Genomic DNA, 18,976 nt, shown 5'->3' with positions numbered 1-18,976 from the left:
ACAAGCTGAAGACTCACCACTAATCCTCTCTTTCCAGCTGAGCCAGGTGGTCCAGGAGGTCCTCTTGAGCCCTGAAAACGAACAAAATCATTAGAAAGCCCTCAGGGAACACAGACCTCTGCAAACACTGAGTCCATCCAGCCTTCTTGTACTGAAACACATTATTCAGTTACTATTAAGGGTTTCAATTAAATCTGCCTCCAGAATGTCCTCATGTGCCCTCGGTACATCTGTTAATACACCCTGCACATGAACAGAAAAAAAACAAAAACCACTTACAGGCTCTCCTCTCCTTCCAGCATCACCTGGGGCACCAACAGGACCGGGAGGTCCAGGAAGTCCCTGAGGACCAACCAAGCCTTCTGGACCAGGATCTCCTCGGTCTCCCTGGAAATTTAAAAAAGTAAGTAAGTGTTAGCTACCTGCAACATCTTTATTTTTTCCCTTTTTCTAATCAATTTTTTTTATTTTATTTCTTATCTAGAAAAAAAATCAAATTTTGGCATTGCTCACCAAAGTTTAGCTGTCATCATCAAAACATTCACAAACAACCCTGGTTAAAAATACATTTCTTCATTTGCAGACACAATAAAAAAACACCAAATTAAGCAATAATTCAAGAGGAACCAAGAGCAAAAAATACAAGTTTGTGTCGATTCCCAACAAACAGAAAAGAGGAATCAAGCACTTCACAGGTCTTGTCGCCCAAGTCAGAATATTTTCCTCATTTTCTAATGGTAAACTAATATTGTAACTAATGTTTTTATATTCAATCCTTCCTAAAATAACATCTTTTTCTATTCGTAACATCAGGTTTAGACCAAACTTCAGATCAGTCTTTTCAAACGCTAATATTTTTGCCATTTCAACAGTCCATTTTTGGATTGCTGGTACCTCCTCAGGTTCTTTGTCTCCAGGAAACACACAGATCCTTCAAGACCTTTGCCTACGCTGGAGAGGATAGTTTGGAATACCTGTGCATTCCATTCTAAGGTACAAGATCTTTTAAGACAAGAGTTATATCCCTCCAGCAACCTTAGATTAATATAAGATGAGCACTTTTTGCAATGTCATATTTTGATCCTTTCTGCATCTTACCCTTTGTCCAATAACACCATCCTTTCCTGGTGGGCCATCTGATCCTGCAGGACCCTGAGGACCAGACAAAGAAAAAAAACAAAAACAGAACATTTAGACAGCTTTGCTAGCGTTAGTTGGGAACCACAAACACTTTAAAACATGCACTTACATCTGGACCAGGATCACCACGAGGTCCATTAGCACCAGGAACACCGACTGGACCTGGAGGGCCTTTATCTCCAGGCGCTCCTGTTGAGCCCTGCTTTCCTGGGGGACCCTAAAAAAAGAAAACAGAAAAGTCACAATACAATATAAAGAACACGAATGTCAAGTTTAGACTTTTAAGCTAGTAAATAACAAAGCTGGTACACAGCAGATATCGGATTTGATACCAACCGCTGGTCCTGGGAGACCTGGTGGCCCACGCTCTCCTCTCTGACCAGGAAGACCTACAATGCCTCTCTGCCCTGTAGTTCCAGCTGGGCCTGGAGGACCATTAGGACCCTAAAGCAGACAACATTAAATTAAATTCTCTTAAAGGCAAACAGAAGAACAAGCAACAAGGAATTTCTAAAAAAAATGTATGAGCTGGGATGATTAAAAAAATATTTAAATAAATCAAGTTTTTTATTAAAATTGTGACAAACAAAAATAAAATTGACTTTACCGTAGGGCCATCCTCTCCAGAGTCCCCTTTGTCTCCTGGGCTACCTGGTGATCCTGGAGGTCCACGTTCTCCTTGTCGTCCAGGGGGTCCATGATCTCCACGAAGTCCAGGAGGACCCTCTTTTCCTGGAGGTCCCAGGGGTCCTGCTTCTCCTAAAGGACCCTAATAAGACCGGTTACAGTCACAAATATTTTCATGTGGTTGAAAGCATCAAATGCACTTTTTCATGGGACGTGTTGTGCTACAATACGTAAAAGCAAAAAAAGTTTATCCCTGATCCAAGTGGTCACTGAAAACCTTAAAAAGGAAAAAAATTTCCAACACATAGAGAAGAAATTTCAGATGAATACTTTTCTCTTTAGAAAACAAAACAAAATCCTAGAGGTGCATATCTTGTACATTTTTGTAATCTCTATAATTAGTAGACAGAAATTAGTAGTTATAATATTTAACTCTTTCCTCTGTTATTTGAGTGCTGTTCAGTTTTAACTACAATGGTGATGTGATACCTAGACAGTAGGAAAACAAAGCCGGTAAAGTTATTTGTATCATTTCACACAGCCTTAGCTGATTCTGTTGTTTGACACACGTTTGACCCAGGTGATGAAACCAGCAGGACAATCTCAAGCTGGACATCCCCAGCTCCTTTAAACATGCACAAAGGCTGCATTATGTATTCAGTGAAGAAAGTAAAAAGTTTAAATAAAACTTTTTTTGTCAGGTTCACCATATTGGTGCCGATAGTTTAAAGAGACTTTTGAAACAAGGATCCAGACTTATTGTAAAGCATTATGTCATAGTGACCAAAATTCACAGCATTTAGCCATTCTGTGTGCCATGCCTTCATTTACTTCATCTTTGTCAGCAGGGCCATCTGAGGAAAACAAATGTTGCTCTGTATGTTGGTACAGATAAAAAAGAAATGCAAGGGGTGGGGAAGTGGGTTAACAGATGAAGGACACGGCAAGAGGGGGATGGAAATGTGTGTATGGATCATATCCTGCCACCAGTTTTGTGATCTTTTCTGGCCTGTTTTTTCTTTCTTTACAAATATTAAAGAATTGATCACAGAAAAGAATAATGATGCCTTAACGTACAAATTTCAGAGGGTCAATACAACACATACAACACAGAGTAGATGCATGACTAATATGAGACTATAAAGGAGTTATCTATTATCTATTGTAAGGTCTTTACCTTACAATATAAAGTGCCTTGAGGTAACTGTTGTTGAGATTTGGCTTTATATAAATCTCACTGAAATGAATTCAACTTGTTATACAGACAAGAATGCTTAATGAGGGAATGATGGTGTCCTTTTTGAAATGACAGGGAAGGAGACAGATAGCTGTTTTTGCCTTTTTCGAAACTTGACTTAGGTATAATATACAAAGGTAGAATTTTAGATTTTTTTTTATTGTGTCAGCATTTATTTTGATTTGCAAACTATTTCAGTAAAGTAATTTATTTACATAAACGGGTGATTGTGCATCATCTTTGGTGGTTTAACATTTGTAACCCATACATTTTTATTTTTCTTTCACGACCTTGTATTCAAACCCTAACTTGGGGCAGTACTTACAGGTGGGCCAGGGGGTCCAACCCTTCCTGCAGATCCAGGGAAACCAGTGGGGCCCTGCAAAAAAAGGAAAAAAGAAGTGGTTTGAACAGCAACAGAAAATAACATAGTGTTTTGAAATGTACTTATAATTGTAGGATCAATGGATCTTACCGGTGCTCCCTGTGTTCCTCTTCCTCCTTTCAGGCCAGCAACACCAACTGGCCCCTACAAAAAATTATATCAACATTTAACTAGAACATAATCTCTCAGTGCACGCATGCAGGAAATGTGTGCAACTGAGAGATTCTGTTCTAATGAGGAGCAAGCAGGAAGTGAAAGCTCACTTATTTAGAACTCGCAGCCAAACTGGATTAACTAAATGTATAGCAATAAATAAGTGGTTTTGGAAATAAAAATGTGTCAGAACAACTACATTATTTTGCAACTCACGGGAGGTCCATGGGCACCAGCCAAGCCCTGTGGCCCAGGAGACCCTGCATCTCCTTTCTGGCCTTGCTCTCCAGGCTCTCCTTTTACTCCAGGTTGGCCATCAGGACCCTGTGAGGTGTAAATGATATTAGCAGAGATGCTTTTCCTCCTTTATCTCCTGTGGCATTGTCAAAGGCATGCATATATTTAGCAAAGTGTTTCAGTGTACTTACAGGGGGGCCAGAAAATCCAACAGCACCAATAGGACCAGGGTCACCTCTCGACCCCTGCACCACAAGATAAATGTTTGTATTACTTTGTAATGAGCTGCCTTGTTTCAGCACAATAAAGCAATACTTAATGTGTAAGATGCAAACACTGGTGAGGTGTACCCACAGGTGTTCCCCTGGATCCTGGTGGTCCAGACGGTCCTTTGGGTCCAGGTTCTCCCTGTAAAGAAGCCACAGGTTTATTGCAATAATTTGGATAAGAATTTATTGAGAATCCAGTATTTTTATTGGTGTAAAAGCAGCATGGGGCAAAGAGTTTCCTTCCCAGAACAGTGGGCCTACTGCTGTCAAACTGCTTTTGTGCTTTATGTGTGTTTCATAAGGACTCTACCTTCTCACCACTGGGTCCTGCAGGTCCTGATGGTCCAATGGGACCTGGTGCTCCCTGTTGACAGGAAAGAAATGTGGTTGGGGATCTTTGCTCATCACCATCACTCATCATTAACATAAACTTGTGCAGTCACGTCAGCAAACAGATTTCTTTCAACAAGCATTGACAAGTCTTAAGCTTGTATGGGTACAGCTTTAGTTTTGGCTTACGCTCCTGTCACACTCCTTTGTTCACAGGTGAGCTGAGACTAAATGTGTTTGCAGCAAGTCAAAGATGCTTCACTTACTCTTGCACCATCATTCCCAGCTGTCCCTTCAGATCCTTTCTCACCAATTGCTCCCTGAACAAACACAATAAATGAAAAAGTTTTGTAACCACTTTAAAGAGGAATGTAGTCATGAAAAAAACTAAGGCTAAAAGCACTGCAAAAGACTACTACAATTTTTGCAAAGATGATCACATACTTACTCTTTCACCTTTGGGACCAGGAGGACCAGAGATGCCCCTCTCTCCTGGCATTCCCTGAAGACCTGGAGGACCCACGTCACCTAAAGCACCGGTGGGACCAGGGCTACCCTTCAGTGACAAGCATCAAGGTTAATACGAGTTGGCCCAAACTACTCCAGACTTGTGAGTTATACATTGATTATGGTGTATAACAATACCTTTGGCCCATCTGGACCAGGTGCACCAGGAATTCCTTTAGGTCCCTGCAGACCTGTTGGACCCAGTTCTCCTCTCTCCCCAGGAATTCCACGCTCTCCCTAGAAAAAACAAATATGACCAGTTGAGTCTCAGATAGTCAAACTCCAGCTTGGACTGGTTGGAATCAATGCAGTTCACCTACCCTCGGTCCAATCTGACCCACAGGACCAAGTTCTCCAGGAATACCCTGAAAGAAAAAAGCTACATTTTTAATGCTCAGTCCAAAAGAGACATGAAATTTAAATTCATCCAAGACCTTTTGCAATAATAATTTAGTATTGGATATAACTCAAGGCTACTTGGGGTGGCTCTAGCTCAGGTGGCAGAGCAGGTCAGCCACTAATCAGAAGGTTGGTGGTTCGATCCCAGGCTGCCTCCTGGCTGCATGCCAAATATCCTTGGGCAAGATACTAACCCCATGTTTGCCTACTGGTGGTGGTCAGAGGGCCCGGTGGCACCTGTGTCCGGCAGCCTCGCCTCTGTCAGTGCGCCCCAGGGCAGCTGTGGCTACAATGTAGCTTGCCATTGCCAGTGTGTGAATGGGTGAATGACTGAATGTAGTGTAAAGCGCTTCGGGGTGCTATGGACTAGAAAAGCGCTATACAAATGCAGGCCATTTACCATTTTACTTTCATAGTTTTTGTTGGACTCACTTGGTCACCTGGTTTCCCAGACTCTCCAGGAGGCCCTTGATTTCCAGGCAAACCCTAAGAACACACAAAAAAAGATATTTTTCAGAAATTATTTAGAACCAGAAGTAATCTAACTCCATGAACTGTTTTAAAACTTTCTGTCCTTTTACAGTGCCTCAAAAACATTACACACCGGGAAGCCATTTTCACCTGGAGGTCCCTGCTCTCCTCTGTCTCCTGCAACACCCTGTTAGAGGACAAACACTTCTATGTAATCAACAGCAATAAAAAAAAAAAAAAAAAAAAAGGACTTAGCAAAAAGTTTTTAAAAAATAGTAATCCGACACTTACAGGTGGGCCAGGGGGTCCTGCAGGCCCAACCTCTCCATCTTTTCCTGGAGGACCCTGTGGACAAAGTCACACTTATAAATCCTGCCGATTACACACCTGATGGGGATCCACTCCTTCATCTCCTAGCAGCCTGCGTTCGGTTTAGGTTGATTGCATTAATAATGACTTCTGTGCTCATGAAAGATCTAATAAATCCAAGTATATATATTTTTTATCAATTCCTGAAAACAACAAAAACATTTTTTAACTGTTTATCATTAATGCTGACATATCATCCTGCTACTCACTGAAAGTTATTTCGGGGTCCTTCCCTTTCTGCCATATAATCAAAAAGGTAAGTGCACAAGGCCCCAAGTACAACTTTTTGACTGTAATAAGTCTAAAACTAATCATAGAGCACTTTTTGTTGCCGTACTTCAGCACTTGTGCACTCAAAATAGTACTCACTCTTTGACCTGGCACTCCTGCAGATCCCTGTTCCCCCGTCTTTCCTGGGTCACCCTTTAAGAGTAAAATATATTGAATTAGAGACAGAACATGACGTTACTAGACTGACTTGACTATTAGGGCACAGCTTCAGAGACGCTGCAGCCTTACACTGAAGCCCTTGGGGCCTGGGACTCCCATGATTCCTGCAGGCCCTCTGTTTCCAATGGGCCCTGTAGGACCGGGGCGACCATCTTCACCTGGGGCACCCTTGAAATGACACAAACCGACACTGGTTATTTATCATAATTTTAAAGAAAACTCCAGTACGTGCGATTCAAACACATTAAAATATACAAATACTCAGAATTACCAGTGGTCCTGGTTTTCCCTCTGCACCTTGAACTCCGGGGGTCCCAGTAAGACCCTGTGGAAAAAGTTTTAAAACATAAGGATAGAAAGCTAGAGCAATAAAGAGAAACTTTCGGAAATACTGTAGCTCAAAAAGGAAAATGCCAAGTTCTTGTGTTACCCTTGCACCTGGTAGACCAGGTTCTCCTGTGCGCCCTAGGTCTCCTAGAGAACCTTTTGGTCCTGGTGGGCCTGATATTCCACGATCTCCTTGAGCACCCTTTTGACAAAACAAAATTGCTGATTAAAGCAAGTAAACAAGCGGTAAACAAAAGGTTAACCAGTAAATAAAGTGTTCAGAGCACAAATGTAATCATTATGTATATATAGCATGATTTATGGTAACAAACTGTACCTTTGGTCCCGGCAGCCCATCTGCACCAGGGAATCCTCTGTTTCCAGGAGATCCCTGAAAGAGAAGTGATGATTTAATATGTGCATATTAAACCACATCAGTAAAGTGAAGAATCCCAGAAACTATAATTTAATGTGCCTTTAATTCTGACTTCCCAAACTGCAAAGTTGTGTGAACAAATTACTGAGCTGACTCCTGCCCTGGAAGAGGAACTACGTGAAAGGTGAGTGTTAGAGTAGGAAGCAGAATCCAGGCTTACTCTTTCACCGACAGGACCAGGAGGCCCAACAGAGCCGGGATCTCCACGTAGTCCTCGCTTTCCTTCCTCACCTTGAGGTCCGATCACTCCCTGGGAACCAGGCGGACCCTAGAAAATCAACACATGGAACAAGAAGACTGAGTAAGAGGCAAGTCTGGATTTATAATGCAATCTGCATCAGTTTGACTATTTGATCTGAATCTTACCGGTTCCCCTTTAGGTCCAGCTTCTCCTTTAAATCCCCCAACACCAACATCTCCCTTTGACACAGAAATGCAAAAATGTGAGTCTCCTGCACATAAAGCGATAGCTTACTGTTACAGTTCAAACTCTGAGGCCTTTTACCAGTTGTCCTTTGATCCCAGGTTGACCAGTGCTTCCCTGAGGTCCTGGTGGGCCACGGGGCCCAAGATGGCCGCCTGAACCTTGCGGACCAACAGTACCCTGTAAGAAATTAAAACGTGTTTCTTTTTGTGACTTCACTTAGTCTTAATAATAACAAGCCTGGAGTAAATAAGTGTTAACTTACAACTGGTCCTTTGGAACCTGGGCCTCCATCTGTTCCCATGGGCCCCTGTGAACATAGAAACTCTCTAATTAGAAAATTAAATCAATGCGCAAAAGTGAAAGTGTGGCGTGTAAGTATGGACAAAGTAAGAAATTAACCCTGATGCCAATGGGGCCAGGTCTCCCCTGATGACCGGTCTCTCCTCTCTGTCCTTGTGCCCCCTCTGGACCTCGGACACCTGTGGGGCCAGGCTGTCCCTGTGGAAAACAAAAGCCAAGAACAATTAATATAAACAATAAAAGTGATATGTTTGGCTTTGAAAGCATAAAAGAGCAAATAGCTATGTTCTTTGTTACTTACCTTCATACCTGGGGCCCCTGGATATCCAGGTGATCCACTGAGACCCAAGGGGCCCTGTTAAGAAAGAGTATTGACAGTAGGATGTTACTGTAACTTCATCACCCAATTCACATCTAAAATTATGCAAACATAATGGTTGCTGACATACAACAGGGCACAGCAACCATGCAAGTATCACTACTTTTCTGTGTCCGTTATTGCTCATGTGGCTAGTTCACATATGTTTATTTGGAGTAACACATAAACATGTTTAAAATAAGACTGATGATTGCAACCCAAATATATTTTCCTCAGTTTAACCTAAGCATCTAATTTGGATTTCCAAAAAGTCATGCTAGTCTTTTTGGTGCACAGTAAACTCACAAAAGTAAAACACAGCATATTGCGACTTACCATCGGACCAGATTTCCCGATATTACCAGGAGGACCACGCTTACCCTGCAAGGTAAACATCAGTTTGGTTCAAAAGTCAGAGTAATATATACACATATACACATACACACACACAGGTGGTGTCATCGCCCTTACCGCTATACCACCTGGTCCAGGGCGTCCTCTCTCGCCCGGCATCCCTGCAGGACCCTGTTATCCACAGAGAGTGATAAATTACACCTATTTTTTATTTATGCAAAGGTTTAAGGTGAAAAGCTTTAGTTACAGGAAAGTGAATACATGTTTAGTTGATTCAAAATGAGAGCAGAATCCAAAAGCAGCCGACACTGAAGTCCACGCCTGCTTAAAAGAATAATAAACTGCATCATCTGCACGGGGCTGCTCCAGGCAATTTGTTACTGTCACTTGGTTTCTGAGCATTTACTGGCTCTGTGGAGACTAAAAACAAGCAACAGAAACTTTAAGAATAGCTTACCATAGGTCCAGGTGCTCCCATTGGACCGCTGGGCCCTGTGGCACCCTGCAAAAAGACACAAAACAAAGTGTTTAATGGAAACCATCTAATCCACCAGTGGCACAAACTGACAGACCGTCGATTTGACATCAGTTATACCTTGGATCCAACAGCTCCAGTTTCACCTTTTGGTCCAAGAGGTCCACTGTGGCCCTGTTAATAAGATAGAAAAAGACTCACATACTGTTTTATGTTGTGTATGCAGAGCTGGGCTAAGCACACTGACTTTACTCTTAAGGAAACATGGAGAAAGTGAATGACAGAGTTTAAAGCAAAGTGAAGTCAGTTCACTTCATCATCATACCACTGGTACTTGTTTTAAAGTGCTTCTAACAAGGATTACTCACTCTGTGACCCTTCAGGCCTGGAGGCCCAGGTGTTCCAGGAAATCCTCTAGGCCCCTAAAACCACAGTAGAACATTATTAGTTTTTTCTAATAATAATCATTTTAAAAAGCACAGGATTTAATTTTTATTAATTTAAAGCTTACTGCTGATCCAGGGAATCCAACTTCTCCACTATTTCCTGCTTTGCCTGATTCTCCCTGTGTGGGGAAATGACATTTTCACATTAGACTGTAAAACGTCTTTCTATGTTGGGTTCTGTGTTTCTGTTGGTGCTTCTAATGTTCTTGAGGTGTACCGTGTAAGACCTATAAACATCTAAAGTGACAGATTTTATTATTTTGTAATTTATCAAAGCATGTATACCTTTACAGGGGAACCATATTATTCATTTCCAACTCCACATTTTAATTTGTGCACTTTGCATGATTCAATTCCAAATGATCCTTATCAGTCTTCCTGCAGATTCTCAGTTCATTCTCTGTCATCGCCAGTTTATTTCCTTTCCTCTTTCTTTTAAGCCACCTTTTGTATAAATGGTGGCCACTCACCTTGCCCCCTTCTACTGAAATGATCAATTTCCGTAATAAAGTACAATCGTTTTTTTGTTTTTGTTTTTTTTAATTCTCTAAAGTTTCACAAGTCGAGGCAGACAAACATCTCAAAGCTAACTTACATCTTCACCTGGCTTCCCCGGAGGGCCCTCAGGTCCTCTCTGCCCTGGTGAACCCTGACAAACACAGATTGCAAACACTCAGCAACAGCCCATCATTCTGACAGCAAAATTTTCTCTAATGAGCAGCTTACCAAAAACAAAAAAATCAAATAACATTAAGTAAATGAAAATATAGGAACAGAGAAAATGCATGCTTGAAGTTAGAGTACCATATGTCCAGGATCACCAACATCTCCAGGAGATCCTTGTGGTCCAGCTTGACCCTTAAAATGAAGGATAAAACATTCAAAACAGGAAGAACTACTAAATAATAAAATGCCACTCCAGTATTAATAAAAATGTTGCAAACTTACAGGTGATCCATTCGGCCCAGGAGGTCCTCTTGCTCCGTTCTCTCCCTGAAACAAAGACAACGTCAGATCAGTTAAATGTGTTTTATTCAAAAACTATTAAGTTAATATATCTATTTATGTTCGTCTTTTTTGTTGCAGCAGTTAAAAATCAAGTGAATTACTTCCATTCACAGAGATACTTATGACACCTATGTGATAGTAGACACTCTGTGGGTGTGCACAGAAACAGTAGCTGTTTCTATAGCGAGATCATGCTGCTGTAAAGTCTTCTATATAATTTACTTACTGCAGATCTAAATATCATTTACATATATATCCTGCTAACTCATCTAAATGACCAAATGCAAATTAGGAGACACAAGCACACACTCATTTTTATTGTCATTATTTATTTAGGTATTTGCAACACTTAAGAAAATGAAAGTTAAACAAGACAAATATCTAACAGACATTAAGTGTTAAGAAATACAATAAAAAAAATAACAAAGATATAAAATAATGAAATAGATTTGTTTCATTAGCTGTTCAGGAAACACAAAAATATGTGAAACCTCATAAAGTTGTAATCTTTATGTTTAATTAGCATAATGTTTTGGGAAGTAGTACTTAATTTACTTTGTTTATTAACTTACATATGAATTGGGTAATAACATTAGATAAAAGATTATAATTAGATAATAAATTATAACTTGTATCACAATAAAGAACAGGGGCTCATCTCAAAACCATTTGAAGTTACTGGGAGGCTTTCTAGTCAGGAGGTTTTACTCCTTCGGCCATCGATTCATACTTTTTCTAAAAATATCTGCAGTTATTGAAAAGCTTAGTTAAGAACAATATTTAGAAGAAAGCCCAGTTCAATTTGCTCCACATATTTGGACTTTTTTTTTTTTTTAAATCTTTTTCACAGAGTGAAGGCGCAGACAGTCCACAGAGAGCATGCTCAAATGAGATTCCCGCCAACTGACTTCCTGTTTGCTCACACGCAGGCATGGGATGTTCCAGGAGGCTGGGATTTCTTCCCTGAGCCCTTCACTGAGGAAGCGAACAACAGACCTGGAGGTGTGGGGTTAGTAAGCAGAGCAGGGGAAAAGCGGGGAAAAGGGACTCGCTGAGTGAGGTTGATAAGGGCAAGATTGTTTCTGATTGTTTCTGAGTGTTTCTGACACGGCAAAGCTCGTGGGCTGCTCCTGGGAGGGGGTGGTGAACACCTGCAGAGAGTGAGGCGAGAGAGTACTGGAAACAACCCGAGGCAGGGTGCATTACTGGATTTTAAACATTCAGGATCAGGAGACACAGAAGCAGCGGAGGTGCCTGCAGAGGAGGAGGAAACAGGAGGTGCTGCTGGTGAGGAAGAGAGAACGCCAGGATGCACTGTGGGAAAACGGGGGAGGGCGCAACATGCTGCTGACATGAAGACTCAGAGAGGACCAGCTCCAGTTCTGTGCTCACCGTGTTTCTTCATCATCAACGTTTAACATGTTTAATCAGCTGCTGACTAGTCAACTGCACCCGAAATGTGAAGTAAATCAAAGCTCCACCATCGCATTGCACTGGTGCAGTGCAAAGTTTTGCAGACAGGTCTACTTAGGCTTCAACAAATACAACACTGTCTGGAGGTAAGCGTATGTGAAGATCAAAGTGCGCTTCTGTTTGTGTTTGAGCTGTTAATAAATGGATTGCTTCTTATGGAATGTTTTTCTACTCCACTCTAGCACTCAAAGCACTTTATACAACATGCCTCATTCAGGCATTGATACAAGCGCTTCTTTTCTATATGCTTACTATCTGACATTCACACACATTCATACTGCAACGAATGCAGAGCAACTTGGGGTTCAGTATCTTGCTGTTATGGTTGTTCTCATGACTTTATTCTCTCTGCAAATAAGACAGAATCCATAGTGGACGTTATGGAAGTGAATGGCATCCCTATTGCTTCTCTTGATGTCGTTGCTGCAGAAGGAAACTGACCCCAAAGCATCAACATAAATTAGCCCTAATCCACAAGTAAGTAACAGTAGCATTAGCTTGTTGTCTTCTCCTATTATTGGGATCAAAGTGGAGCATTACAGCAAAACGACAAACTGACATGGGGCGGACTTTAAATGATACAAAGACAATATGTGAACTCTGACCTTTCAGTATTGGCGTAAATGCAACGGTGAACAGTCAAAGTGCTTAATAAAATATGCACCATATGCATGTCTGGAAACGCTGAATAAAGTGACTAATGATCAACTTTTTGCCATGAGAAGGTTTATTTAATTAAACCTTTTTATGACTTTGAAGAGGCACTATTTCATAATTCAATGACAAAGTTTACAGCACACACATGCATTTTAACCACATCTTTTCATATCTTAATTCCTGCAGGTCACATTGTTTGGACAGGCTGCAAACCCAAAGTGAAAAGAAATTTCAAAAGTGGCTCTTTTCATTTTTCTTTTAGAAACTGCCAAAGACTGAACAAGAGGGAGATACAGAGTGAGACAGAAAAGACGAAGGAACTCACAGAAGATGTGGAACTGCAAAGTAATAGAGTTAATGAAAATATAACACCATTATTTAATTATATTTTATCCATAATTAGCAAAACATAGGAGCTTTATTTAATTAAGTACTAGACGTATTAGGGAAACTCCAAGAAATGAGAACACCTGTTCTAGACTGGTGCCAAAGTTTTCTGCCAAAGCTTCAAGTGGGGAAAAAAAGTTATCCACTCAGGAACAAAGCTAATTTCTTGAGATAAATAGGTGCGTCAGTTTGGTGCTTTTCAGCTGAAGGATTTAATTAAACATCCAGTTAAGGTCGGTCCATATTAGTGCTGTCATGCTCTTACCCTGGAGCCACTCAACATGGCCATGGGTCCTGTTTTTGAGTCAGTCACTCCAGCCATCTGGGCTCCCAGGCCCTGCAGGTAAAACACTGCAGGTTAGCTTACCATGTAAGGCTTGACACGGATGCCTGCAGTTTAAACTCTAGTGTTTCTGTTTATTGGCTCACCCCTGGGTGTGATGGATGCCCTGGAGGTCCTGGTTCACCAGGCTGACCTGGTATGCCAGGCTCGCCGTCAAAGCCCTGAGGGCCCCGTATTCCCTGGAGAGTAAACGAGAGAGAGAGTTTAATTTACTTTTTAAAAGGTATTTTTAAAACTGCTCACACTGATTTACACACATATTGATTTATTCCTTTCAGCAGTGGGTTTCAGCTCTTATTTGGATTTTATTGTAAAGATGCAAATGAAGACCAATCAATTAGTTAGTAAAGCCAGAAGGTGTTCTAGAACATGTCACTGACTTCAATAAGAAAATAATAAAACAGATGTACCTAAACTTAATTTTCATTTGTTTATGAACTGCGAGCTGTAAAGCGTGTGCAACAGGAAAACCATTGGTTATGTATTAATAAATCACCAGCAAAATGCTGCCCTCAACTCTGCTGAAACTCCACCAAGCAGAGCACATTCATTCATCATGCTGCCACGTCTTTGCTTGCTAAGCACATCATAGATCAAATTTCCACATTACATCACTTTTTGACCGTTAGTCACTTGTCCTTGAACCGAATGGGCTTTAAGCTGAGTGAGTTAGTGAGGATCCATTCTCATGACCCAGTAATGAAAAAGCTCAAATGTCATGTGAATTATAGCGAAGTGGGTGTTTCAAACCGATAATACAGACATGACGTCCTTATTTATAGCTTGCATATGATGCAAGATGATAAATATTGTTAGTGTTGCCGTAGTCTAATGGAGAAAGACACAATAAAGTGATGGCGTTGTCTTGATTAAGGTAATAAATACTACTGTGGTTTGTTATTTTGTGCAAACCCACGTGTTCTCTAAAGGTCCTGCCAGAAAAAAATGAGGAAGGATGTGATGCTCTGGTAACAGGAAAAGGTCAGATTTTCTATCTTCCTATCTTCATGCTTTTTATATTCTGTTCTTAAGTTGTCTGTGAATGCTTGTTGATGTGACCTACAGGCCTTCCTTTGGGTCCGTGTGATCCTCTTTCTCCTGGTGAGCCGGGAGGTCCCTGTCAGAATAGACAAGAAGAATCAATAAAAAAAATCTGACCCTGACACTTCTGCAGTAACATCAAAACAATGAGCACGCTTGGCACGGCTTGAATTGCCACCGTGACCCAGCTGACTGGAGGCCTATCCTGCTGTGTAGACCTCCTTTTAAGGTGAAGTTATGCAGGATGCGGCTGTCCTCTCATGCCATCTAGTGTCAACTGTGGTGGATGAACATTAGCAATGTTCTTTTTGGTAAATCCTGCCGGTAAAGAAAGAAAAAAAGATGCTCACCATAGGTCCAGGGCGGCCTCTGATACCAGTCACCTGCAGGGAAATCATCAAACACATCAGTTTCATCCTGCTACGTTTTTGGATTTAAAATTGTCAGTTAAGCAGGTTTAAATGTAGGAAACACTCACAACTGGAACATCTCCAGGTTCTCCCTTCTGACCCTGCGCAAACAATAAGAAGTGACAACAACTTTCAGACTCACACGACATGACAGTGGAAGTCAGAGCGAACATAAAGTATAGGATCACAAAACTGGCCTACCTTGTAAATTCTACCCCCATCTATAGGAGGAAACATAGAAAAATTGTAAGGAAGAAACATGTAAGGAATATGCAGACAAATCATCAGTGTAACAACTCAGTAGGCAGCATATACTGAAACAGCTCCAAAGAAATTCATTAATCATTATGGGATAAACACGCAGGTCAGTCAAAAGCAAAATAGACGAGTAAAACAATTAATCGGTTGTCAGTCATTCTTAGTGTGAGGCTACTGATGTGCAGCAGGCTGCTGGCAGCAGTAATTCATACATCATCTCAGTAGATTATTTGGCAGCCTGTCAAAACTAAAAAACCCAAACAATCTGCTGTTATAGCTTTTATTTCTGAAAGCTTTGAACTACATGGTAGGGAAGGTTTATTTAATCGATGCTGTTTAATTTCTTGCCCTCTCTTTGGGATTAAATTTGTGTTAAAGCGTGATAAAGATCCGAGAAGGCCTTTCTTTGAATCACCGTGTCTTCTACCAACCAGATTAAATAAAAAACATTCTTCTTCAATTCCACAAACACAGACAAAAGGTTCAGGCTCACCAAAACTCCCCGTCCCACCGCTGCTTGATGAGTCAGTCTGACACACGGGGCAGCACTCGCCATCTGGGATGTACATCTTCTCACAGTTACTCAGATCGTCACACTGAATTTCATCGCACAGGACCTGCCCGTTGTCACAAACACAGATCCGGCATGGCTCTGGCTTCCAGATGTCCCTGTTTGTGTACACCTGGCCGTCTGCCGTGCAGTCCATGTCATCTCCTGGAAGGTGGAATTTGTGTCAGTTGAATACAAAACAAAACCACTGAAGAACAGCTCTTGGAAAACGTCTGGAAAACGTGATTCGCTGTCGGGGTAAAGTCTCCAGCAGTTAGACATGAGATCATTTCCTCCAGAAGCAGCATCTCAGAAATTTGACTCTTTTTCAAAAGAGAAAAACCTGCAGCCACCTATGAGTTTCTCCCATAAAGCCAATTATTCAATTTAGTTCAGAGATTGCTTTATGAGTTAACAAACAACTGTTTATTCAATAATAATGCACCATGCTGCCAGCTAAATACCAACTGTTATTCTTAAAAATCCCCCCAAATATTAATAAATAATATAAAAAAAAAGAGTTCTGGTCAGAAAAAAGAGAAAGAAATGTAGATGTGGTTTGTCTGGCTTCAACAGACATCTGGCACGTTCTGTAAACATGAGCCCAGGTCTTTCAGGTCTGCAGACGCTCTGAAACCTTTACCTGTTCCTGATACGAACAGCAGGTGGCAGCTCTAAGCTTTAGACAGCAGGTAAGTCAGGTTACCCAGCTGCAGGATGCAGGAAGTTGCAAAGAGGTGACTCAAACGCAAATCAGAGTGGCACTTCACGCATTCTTTCAGCTTTTCTGTAGTTCTCAATATATTTTCCACACATGTATTTGTCATCACAGATGTACAGGAAGACTGAAATATGCCAATAAACTAAAGTAAAACGTGGCTTATTATGTGAAGTACACATTGAGATGCTCTTTAATGAACATCTCATGGCATTTACATGAAACAGTTTTATGATCTCTATATTTGTTATAGTCAGATCAGTATGAAAATTTGACACCTATGATGACATTTGAGGATCAAATAGAAAAACATTGTTCCATATGTACCAACATTTGATTCTATGTGAAGTAACATTTTTCAGAAGTCATGTAGAGATGAATATCTGAAGGCAGTAAAAAAAAAAAATCACTATAGATTTTCAACTTGGTTAATAAAAAATGGTCAAAGAATTCAATAAAATGATAAATCAAGTAATTAAAAACAAAAACATATTTTCGGGAATTCCATTAAGAATAGATCAGTCATGGCTATCAGTGCAGTCCAGCAGCCGAACCTTCTGTGACGAAATGAAGAGACCCTCAACATATCTGTGAGATATGTTGAGATTCTCCTTACAAGATCAACGCAAGTTAATGATAGCTTGAGAATATGAGTATTGCTTAACTCTTCAACAATCCACCATCAACATTGGGACCTTTGAAATTGGACTTGGATTCTGTACAAATGCACCGTGTAATCAGACACTCTTAAGCTCATTACATCTAATCTCACAAGGATGGGAAGCAGTGATTTGGGTAATATCTCAGACAATGGTGTGGAATGACCCCCTTTACACTGTACTACTGCTGCTGTTTTCTTTCCTACCAGCTGATATTACTTTAGTTATATATTTTATCACAAATGACTGCTGGAACTACATATATACAATATGAAAGCAGGTGCAGATCTATGTTATGTGTTCTTGTGGTTCAAAAGAACAGAGTTTTTAAAAAATAAAAATATAAAAGAAATCCCAGGGGTTTTTTGCAATAGCATCCTTACTTTACTTTACTGATTTTGGTATAATGTAATCCTCTCCTGTCTCTGTCAAGGCAACATTGGTTATGTGTCGTAACTCTAGTCTTTGAGTTTATGAGCATAGTTAGGGCTATGACAAAACTGCAGTTTAACCATGCATGTTTCAACTAGCATCAAAGACTTCTTAAAAAATTATTAAATTACACAGTGTACAATATAATCAGTGAGTGGTGCTACTGTTTCTTAAATTAGTAGCATTGTCATCTACTTTCATCTGTATCCTTTAGAGAATTATTAAATTACTTTGTTTTCAAATCAGCCTTCAATTTTCCACAATTCTGATTATTTAAAAAAAAAAAAAAAACCCACACAATGAAATCTAATGGTAATGTTAGCAACATTAGCCAAGTAATGTGCTAACAGTTGGTTTGCTTTGCTGATGACTGAGATATTTTTAGCAAAAGAAAAATGGCATCTGCACATCCATTGTTTCGCTGTCCCGGGATTATTTAAATCCCAGATTTAGTAATGGAAGAAAGCTCTGAAGCCCCACTTTAAAGATGGCAAAAAAAACCCCAAAACATAATTTGGGCACTTTGAACTTAATCTGGTATTTTTTCCATAGTTACATCAGTTACATTTAAAAAAGAGGCACACTCAGCCAGACATGATAGGCTAGTACAAATGACCTCGAGGTACAACAGCCATCACCCATAGATTGTTTCTCCTAACCAACTGTGCACACAGGGGATCAACACTCCAACTAGCAAACACACCCCGAAGGTATGTTTTCTCAGATGTTGCTGTTCAATCGACCACAAAGTATTTGATGACACTAACAACACACATAGTGCAAAAATAAAATTTCCTGCCTCTCAACAGCCAGTTATATCCCACACTGTGGTGGTGGTCTTCCAAAATGAGAAGCAATACTTCACATGGAACATTTTTCTTCATTTTCTTGGAACTATTTGAACAATGGATCTCAATATCTGGAATTAAAACTTTGTCTGTTTTTCAAATGAAACGTTCTTGTATTCAGTTTCACAAGATCAAACTAGAAACTCTTTCTAACTGATTCAGTTTGACGTGAAGTCTCAGACAAGCTTCTGTTGAATTTCCATTCAGGTAAATGTTATCTCAAAGGTATTGGAGGTAATTTGTGTGTACCGTCAGTGCATTTCAATACAGAGACATAAAACCAGGGATGTCTGGCAGAGCTGTTGGCCACAGAGCTGGGGAGCAATTTTTCCTGCGCAGGTTTGAGAGTTTTCAAACACTGCGTGTTGGGAGAATTTGAAATTTACTGGAAGAGAAGTGTGGTTTTTAGAGTGGTCTTTACTACCCCACCGCAAGCCCCGAGGAAGAGGGGGGAAGTCGGGGGGAGGGGGGGGGGGTCACTTTTTCCCCTCCTTT

General features: G+C 40.6%; 1 protein-coding gene and 1 long non-coding RNA gene across 2 annotated transcripts in view; one reads left to right on the top strand and one right to left on the bottom strand.

Moving 5' to 3' along the window:
• The window catches only part of col5a2a (collagen, type V, alpha 2a), a 43,966-nt gene that overhangs the window by 5,119 nt on the left and 19,871 nt on the right, over window positions 1-18,976 (bottom strand). The window contains exons 2-47 of the mRNA XM_085385060.1: window positions 15,768-15,989; window positions 15,218-15,237; window positions 15,085-15,117; window positions 14,957-14,989; window positions 14,629-14,682; window positions 13,652-13,744; window positions 13,488-13,559; window positions 10,646-10,690; window positions 10,502-10,555; window positions 10,293-10,346; window positions 9,763-9,816; window positions 9,620-9,673; window positions 9,372-9,425; window positions 9,234-9,278; window positions 8,894-8,947; window positions 8,759-8,803; window positions 8,366-8,419; window positions 8,164-8,262; window positions 8,027-8,071; window positions 7,843-7,941; window positions 7,704-7,757; window positions 7,498-7,605; window positions 7,239-7,292; window positions 7,005-7,103; window positions 6,846-6,899; window positions 6,644-6,742; window positions 6,494-6,547; window positions 6,047-6,100; window positions 5,889-5,942; window positions 5,717-5,770; window positions 5,206-5,250; window positions 5,024-5,122; window positions 4,827-4,934; window positions 4,645-4,698; window positions 4,359-4,412; window positions 4,134-4,187; window positions 3,971-4,024; window positions 3,759-3,866; window positions 3,480-3,533; window positions 3,330-3,383; window positions 1,748-1,909; window positions 1,477-1,584; window positions 1,250-1,357; window positions 1,099-1,152; window positions 280-387; window positions 18-71 (exon numbers count right to left, since the gene is read on the bottom strand). Of these exons, the coding sequence (XP_085241186.1) occupies window positions 18-71; window positions 280-387; window positions 1,099-1,152; window positions 1,250-1,357; window positions 1,477-1,584; window positions 1,748-1,909; window positions 3,330-3,383; window positions 3,480-3,533; window positions 3,759-3,866; window positions 3,971-4,024; window positions 4,134-4,187; window positions 4,359-4,412; window positions 4,645-4,698; window positions 4,827-4,934; window positions 5,024-5,122; window positions 5,206-5,250; window positions 5,717-5,770; window positions 5,889-5,942; window positions 6,047-6,100; window positions 6,494-6,547; window positions 6,644-6,742; window positions 6,846-6,899; window positions 7,005-7,103; window positions 7,239-7,292; window positions 7,498-7,605; window positions 7,704-7,757; window positions 7,843-7,941; window positions 8,027-8,071; window positions 8,164-8,262; window positions 8,366-8,419; window positions 8,759-8,803; window positions 8,894-8,947; window positions 9,234-9,278; window positions 9,372-9,425; window positions 9,620-9,673; window positions 9,763-9,816; window positions 10,293-10,346; window positions 10,502-10,555; window positions 10,646-10,690; window positions 13,488-13,559; window positions 13,652-13,744; window positions 14,629-14,682; window positions 14,957-14,989; window positions 15,085-15,117; window positions 15,218-15,237; window positions 15,768-15,989 (3,245 nt within the window). The remainder of the gene's footprint in view (window positions 1-17; window positions 72-279; window positions 388-1,098; window positions 1,153-1,249; window positions 1,358-1,476; window positions 1,585-1,747; window positions 1,910-3,329; window positions 3,384-3,479; window positions 3,534-3,758; window positions 3,867-3,970; window positions 4,025-4,133; window positions 4,188-4,358; window positions 4,413-4,644; window positions 4,699-4,826; window positions 4,935-5,023; window positions 5,123-5,205; window positions 5,251-5,716; window positions 5,771-5,888; window positions 5,943-6,046; window positions 6,101-6,493; window positions 6,548-6,643; window positions 6,743-6,845; window positions 6,900-7,004; window positions 7,104-7,238; window positions 7,293-7,497; window positions 7,606-7,703; window positions 7,758-7,842; window positions 7,942-8,026; window positions 8,072-8,163; window positions 8,263-8,365; window positions 8,420-8,758; window positions 8,804-8,893; window positions 8,948-9,233; window positions 9,279-9,371; window positions 9,426-9,619; window positions 9,674-9,762; window positions 9,817-10,292; window positions 10,347-10,501; window positions 10,556-10,645; window positions 10,691-13,487; window positions 13,560-13,651; window positions 13,745-14,628; window positions 14,683-14,956; window positions 14,990-15,084; window positions 15,118-15,217; window positions 15,238-15,767; window positions 15,990-18,976) is intronic.
• On the top strand, window positions 12,125-13,481 carry LOC146651552 (uncharacterized). The gene is made up of 3 exons (XR_014907942.1): window positions 12,125-12,264; window positions 12,538-12,655; window positions 13,098-13,481. It is a non-coding gene; the product is annotated as an uncharacterized LOC146651552 (long non-coding RNA).

The sequence above is a fragment of the Rhamphochromis longiceps genome, linkage group LG16, assembly GCF_057381845.1.
Source record: "Rhamphochromis longiceps isolate RC_006_pf linkage group LG16, R_longiceps_female_GT1.1, whole genome shotgun sequence".
NCBI classification, from domain to species: domain Eukaryota; kingdom Metazoa; phylum Chordata; class Actinopteri; order Cichliformes; family Cichlidae; genus Rhamphochromis; species Rhamphochromis longiceps.
Note: the sequence above shows the minus strand (reverse complement) of the source record. Positions and strands in the feature narration are given on the sequence as shown.